Source organism: Nematolebias whitei, chromosome 2 (genome assembly GCF_014905685.2).
Source record: "Nematolebias whitei isolate Nwh7 chromosome 2, NemWhi1, whole genome shotgun sequence".
In the NCBI taxonomy this organism is placed as follows: Eukaryota; Metazoa; Chordata; class Actinopteri; order Cyprinodontiformes; family Rivulidae; genus Nematolebias; species Nematolebias whitei.
In genome coordinates, this window is record NC_056499.1 from 15,097,398 (window position 1) to 15,103,672 (window position 6,275).

General features: G+C 45.7%; 1 protein-coding gene across 1 annotated transcript in view; it reads left to right on the forward strand.

The window, feature by feature from the left end:
* The first annotated feature begins 1,617 nt into the window (after positions 1–1,617).
* The window catches only part of efl1 (elongation factor like GTPase 1), a 16,098-nt gene continuing 11,440 nt past the window's right edge, over positions 1,618–6,275 (forward strand). The window contains exons 1-11 of the mRNA XM_037697292.1: positions 1,618–1,624; positions 1,909–2,006; positions 2,368–2,435; positions 2,543–2,627; positions 3,284–3,417; positions 3,638–3,775; positions 3,862–4,082; positions 4,215–4,338; positions 4,616–4,695; positions 5,771–5,907; positions 6,010–6,132. Coding sequence (XP_037553220.1) covers positions 1,916–2,006; positions 2,368–2,435; positions 2,543–2,627; positions 3,284–3,417; positions 3,638–3,775; positions 3,862–4,082; positions 4,215–4,338; positions 4,616–4,695; positions 5,771–5,907; positions 6,010–6,132 — 1,201 coding nt within the window. The 5' untranslated portion in view covers positions 1,618–1,624; positions 1,909–1,915. The remainder of the gene's footprint in view (positions 1,625–1,908; positions 2,007–2,367; positions 2,436–2,542; positions 2,628–3,283; positions 3,418–3,637; positions 3,776–3,861; positions 4,083–4,214; positions 4,339–4,615; positions 4,696–5,770; positions 5,908–6,009; positions 6,133–6,275) is intronic.

Consider the following 6,275-nt stretch of genomic DNA (forward strand, 5'->3'; position numbering starts at 1 on the left):
GGATTGTGGATAAGGGCCGATTCCAGACCTTGGGGGACCTGCGGAAGCAGTGGACTGAGTCTGGAGTAGAAACATCCAGAGCCACCGTGCACAGGCATGTGCAGGAAATGGGCTACAGGTGCCGCATTCCCCAGGTCAAGCCACTCTTGAACAAGAGACTGAGTCAGAAGCATCTTGCCTGGGACTGCTGCTGAGTGGTCCAAAGTTATGTTCTCTGATTACAGTAAATTTTGCTTTTCCTTTGGAATTCAAGGTCCCAGAGTCTGGAGGAAGAGAGGAAACAGAATTCACATTGCTTGAGGTCCATTGTCAAGTTTCCACAGTCACTGGGGTGTCATGTCATCTGCTGGTGTTGGTCCACTGGGTTTTATCAAGCGCAGGGTCAATGCAGCTAGCTATCAGGAGATTTTGGAGCACTTCATGCTTCCATCTGCTGAAAAGCTTTATGGAGATGAAGATTTCATTTTTCAGCATGACCTGGCACCTGCTCACAGTGCCAAAACCACTGGTAAATGGTTTACTGACCATGGTATTACTGTGCTCAATTGGCCTGCCAACTCTCCTGACCTGAACCCCATAGAGAACCTGTGGGATATTGTGAAGAGAAAGTTGAGAGACGCAAGACCCAACACTCTGGATGAGCTCAAGGCCGCTATCGAAGCATCCTGGGCCTCCATAACACCTCAGCAGTGCCACAGGCTGATTGCCTCCATGCCACGCCGCATTGAAGCAGTCATTCATGCAAAAGGATTCCCGACCAAGTATTGAGTGCATAACTGAACATGATTATTTGAAGGTTGGCATTTTTTGTATTAAAAACACTTGTCTTTCATTGGTGGGATGAAATATGCTAATTTTTTGGGACAGGCATTTTGGGTTTTCATGAGCTGTATGCCATAATCATCAGTATTAAAACAATTAAAGACCTGAAATATTTCAGTTGGTGTGCAATGAATCTGAAATAAATGAAAGTTTCATTTTTATCATTACATTATGGAAAATAATGACCTTTATCACAATATGCTAATTTTTTGAGAAGGACCTGTAGAATGGAAGATGTTGAGGTTCTCCTAAGGAGTGACAAGGATGGATAAGATTAGGAATGAGATCATCAGTGGTACAGCACAGGCTGAACAACTGGGAGATAAAGTTAGAGAGGCCAGACTGAGAAGGTCCAGAACTGTCCAGAACTGAGAAGGTCCAGAACATGTCCAGAGGAGGGACAGTGGGAATATTGGTGGAAAGATGTTAGAAATGCAGCTGCCTGGAAAAAGACAAAGAGGAGACATATAGATGCAGTTAGAGAGGACATGGATGGATCTTGTCATCACTCTTTGATAAAATCAGGTCGCTCTTGAGTCCCCGAGGCTCAATGGGATTAACCTGTCTAAATAAAGGTTGAATGGAAGTAGTTGGAGTGAGGACAGAGGATGCAGAGGACAGAGTGAAATGGAGGAGGATGACTCGCTGTGGCGAACCCTGAAGAGGGAAAAGCCGAAAGAAGAAGAAGAAAAAGAAGACGAATCATGATAATTCTCACTTTTTCCATGTACCGTGAATGCAGCACCAACGGGCTACGGCCGGTGGGCGTGGTTTAGTCTCACCAACTTCCGCGTGAGAACGAGTATGTCCGCCGCCGACATGAGTTTAAGAATGTTCAGACAGAAGTCGGTGAACATTTCCCGCTCCGGGGTTTGATTTGAGCTAGCTGCTCATGTTAGCCAGTCCGGTCAGAACCGAGTCTGACCCAGCTTGTCTGTTTTTTTCTGATTCTGTCTGAGTTTCTTTGTTTTTAAGGCGAGCGTTTGCTGCCATAGATATATGTTTGCTGCTAACATTTTCTGTGTTCCCTGATAAACGGTCCGGTTGCTCCTGTGGTCCGCTCAGATTGGTTCTGTTGTTCGTCAGGTTCAGGATGGGAACCACCAACCTGGACAGGATCAAGGTTCTGCAGAGGAACCCGGCTAACATCAGGAACCTCTGCATCTTAGCCCACGTTGATCACGGTGAGAACCCACGTGTCGGGTCTGTGTCTGATCGGATACCGAGCAGAACCTTAGCTCTGATGGGTCTGAGTGAGACCAGCCAAACCTTAGACGTGCTCCCCGTAAGACAGAGGTTCAGGTGGTCTCATCTGGGTCATCTGCAGGTTCTGTTCAAGTACTTCAAACTAGTCCCAAATGTCAATTTAATCCCATAGACCGGGAACCTGAGAGAGGTCTCAGGTTCTGATCTTTGACCTAGGTCAGGAGTCAGACCAGGAACCTGGATCTGAAAGCTGAGGTTCTGGTCAGTGACCCAGGTCAGACAGTTGATGTTTAGTTTTTCCTTCCTGTTTAAATCTGAACTGATGATCCATGTTTTCAGGTAAAACCACGCTGGCTGACTGCCTCGTAGCGAGTAACGGGATCATATCGAACCGGCTGGCCGGGAAGGTAAGGGATTGTGTTTGGGACCGGTTCTGTTCAGTTCTGTGTGGTGTCTTGATGTTCCAGCTGAGGTTCTGTTCAGCTCTGTTCAGTGTTCTGTCTTGATGTTCCAGCTGAGGTATCTGGACAGCAGAGAGGATGAGCAGGTCCGAGGAATCACCATGAAGTCCAGCGCCATCTCTCTGCACTACAGCACCGGTACTGATCCAGTTCACAGCAGCCGTGGCACCGACAGAAACACAAACATTTATTTCTACGTTTAAATAAATGAACCTGTTTGTTTTCAAAGGTTGAAATGTTGTGTTGTCAGTGTCTTACCTGCAGCAGACAGCTTCAGCATGGAGAATAATTGGGAGTCTGTTTGTAGAGGTGTCACCTGTTTCCTGGTCACAGCACCAGGACCCTGCTGCTGCCCTTGGGTCAAAATGAGTGTTAAATGCCACGCGTGTAAACATATCTAACATGATCACCCACCACCAAAGAAGAGAGGTGGGTGATCATGTTTTGACAGCTGCTGCCAACATTTACATCTAAAACCTACAGATGTTTTTTCTGCATTGCTGGAGTTTTTCCAGCTGTGTCAGCTGCTCATGTTAGAAGCACTAATGCACCCCCATACCATCAAAGAGGCAGACTGCTGAACTGTTCACTGGTAAGTGGCTGGATGGTCCTGCTCCTCTTTAGTACAGTGGACGGGGTGTCCGTGTTTTCCAAACAGAACCTGAGATTTGGACCCGTCTGACCTGAGAACTGTTCTGGATTTTGCCTCGGTCCGTTTGAAATGAGCTCTGCTTCTGACGTTCTGAAGATGGTTTTGATTGAACCTTGGGTTTTGTTCTCTCTGTGCTCCTCAGGTGGTCAGGAGTACCTCATAAATCTGATCGACTCTCCGGGTCACGTGGACTTCTCGTCAGAGGTGTCCACGGCGGTGCGTCTGTGTGACGGAGCTGTTGTTGTTGTTGACGCTGTGGAAGGGGTGTGTCCTCAGGTAAACACCACCCGTCTGCTCACCTTTCACCTGCTGGTCCAGCCTCTTCAGAGTTTTTACTTCAGATAAGACCAACAGATCATCACGTCTGATTTAGTTTCGCGAGCCCATAAAAAACATGTATTTAATGGGAACGTTCTTGGTCTTGTCAGCAGCAGTTTGGTGAAGAGGTCAGGGGTGGGGGGGGACATCCATCTGATTAAACTGATTCTGTCTGCAGACCCAGGTGGTTCTCCGTCAGGCGTGGCTGGAGAACATCAAACCGGTTCTCGTCATCAATAAGATGGACAGACTGATCTTGGAGCTGAAGCTCACTCCTCTGGAAGCTTACATCCACCTGCAGAAGATCCTGGAGCAGGTGAGGGCTCCACCTGGTGCCAAACATCAGGCTGTAGGTGCGGGGTTCCCCCAGGTTCTGTGTAAGGAAGGCTGTTTGTTCTGCAGGTGAACGCAGTGACAGGAACTCTGTTCACGTCCAAAGTTCTGGAGGAGCGAGCGGAGAAGGAGGAGAAGGAGAAGGTGAAGGTGGAGGAGGAGGTCTCGGGTGAAGACCAGGTTTATGACTGGAGCGCCGGGCTGGAGGACGTCGATGACTCCCATCTCTACTTTTCTCCTGACCAGGGGAACGTGGTGTTTGCCAGCGCCATCGATGGGTGGGGCTTCAGGTACTTCAGGACTCAGTCGCTCCGTTAGCCTTCAGACAGAGTGTCGTTCCACTCCGACGCTGCTGTGATCAGACAAATTCACTTTAGATGCTTGGAAACTTGCGCGTTACTGTTTTTATGTGTGTTTTTCAGCATCCAGCAGTTTGCAGAGATCTACAGACGGAGGATGGGAATAAAGACCGAGGTCCTGCTGAAAACGTTGTGGGGAGATTTTTATCTGAACTTCAAAGCAAAGAGGATCATGACAGGAGCTCAGGTACTTTAACAGGTGCAGGCTCTTCTCATCTGATTCCTGGGAGTTGACCTGAATATTTTCATGAAATGGAGATAAAAAGGGTGAATGTAGGGTTTGTGATGTGAGAGGAACCAAGAGATTTTAAACGTTCAGACTGAGAACCGATCAGCAGCTCAGTTAGATTCACCGACATGAGCACATCGAGCTGTGATCCACTCAAGGAGAATCAAAGAAGCAGAAGTACTGAAATGATTTGTGTGCATGAGACGAGTCGTGTTTCCACGTTGTGTTCCTGCAGGCCAAAGGAAAGAAACCTCTGTTTGTGCAGCTCGTCCTCGATAACATCTGGAGTTTATACGATGCAGTCGTTACCAGAAGGTACGTTCAGACCAACACAGCACTTTGTTTTAATCATGCAGTTTTCTGTACATATAAAAATTTACAGAATATAACAATAGTTTATAGAAAGAAAGTTCTGTTTATAGATTATTTTTGTTTTGAGACTTTATTCTGCCTCCGAGCCTCAAATGTTCATTTGTATTTTAGTGTGAGGCCCAAGATTCAGTATCTTTAACGTCAATGGTCTATCAGCATACAGTGTACTTTTACAATGGTCATGTACACAGTCTACAGTGTACTCAGCATACAGTGTACTTTTACAATGGTTATGTACACAGTGTACTGTGTACTTATACTAAGGTCATATACATACAGTATTATACTGTGTACTTTTACTAAGGTCATGTACATACTATACTGTGTACTTTTACTAAGGTCATTTACTCAATGTACTGTGTACTTTTAATAAGGTCATTTACTCAGCATACAGTGTACTTTTACCAAGTCATTTACTCAGCATACAGTGTACTTTTACTAATGTCAGGTACACAGCATACTGTGGTTTTTTATTATGGTCATGTACACAGTGTACTGTGTACTTTTGCTATTGTTATGTACACAGTATACTGTGCACTTTTACTAAGGTCGTACACAGTATGTTGTGTACTTTTACTATGGTCATGTACAGACTATTGTGTACTTTTACTCAGGTCATGTACTCCTTATACTGCATACTTTTACTAAGGTCATTTACTCATTGTACTGTGTATTTTTTACTATGGTCATGTACACAGATACATTTACTCAGTATAATCCTCTTTACTAGAAAACTTGAGAAGTGACCTGTGTGCTGGAACAAGCTCTCAGATGTGTGGGGGGTGCTTGGGGGTAACTTCTAGGTGTAGAAAACATTTCAGTCAAGATTTTTTTTCTGCTTTAATCCCTGGTCCCGGTGCTTTGGGTGTTTGGAAACAGAAAAACATTTTTAGATTTACCTTATTTCTGTGATTATTCCACATTATCAGAAAATTTTAAGCAAGACATCAGAAAATTAAAAACAAACATCATGCTGTCGTCATGTTCCTTAAGTTCTGCTTTGCTTTTCTGTCTTCAGAGATAAGGAAAATGTGGAAAAGGTGGTGACATCACTGGGGGTAAAGGTCATGGACAGGGACTTGCGTCACTCTGACCCTAAGGTGCTGCTGTCTGCTATCTGTAACCAGTGGTTACCAGTGTCTCAGGCTGTCCTTGGTATCCTTTAAGTTTCATGAATCCTGTTTGCTGATTGGCTCCTCAAGGAACCGGTTATTCAGTTCTTTGATGGTTTTCAGTTTTCCTTGACCAGAGGTGCAGCCATGGTCTGCAAGAAGCTTCCCAGTCCTTTAGACATGACCTCAGAGCGGGTGGAGAAACTGATGAGTGTTGGAGCTAGAAGGTTCGACTCACTACCTGAACAGACCCGAGACCTAAAACCAGGTATAGTACAGTGCCCTACATCTGAAACCATGAACAGCCCCAGACTCCTGAAAGCGGGTACAGACCCAAAGACCTGAAGCGGGTACAGACCCCAATACCTGAAAGCAGGTACAGACCCCAAGACCTGAAAGCAGGTACAGACC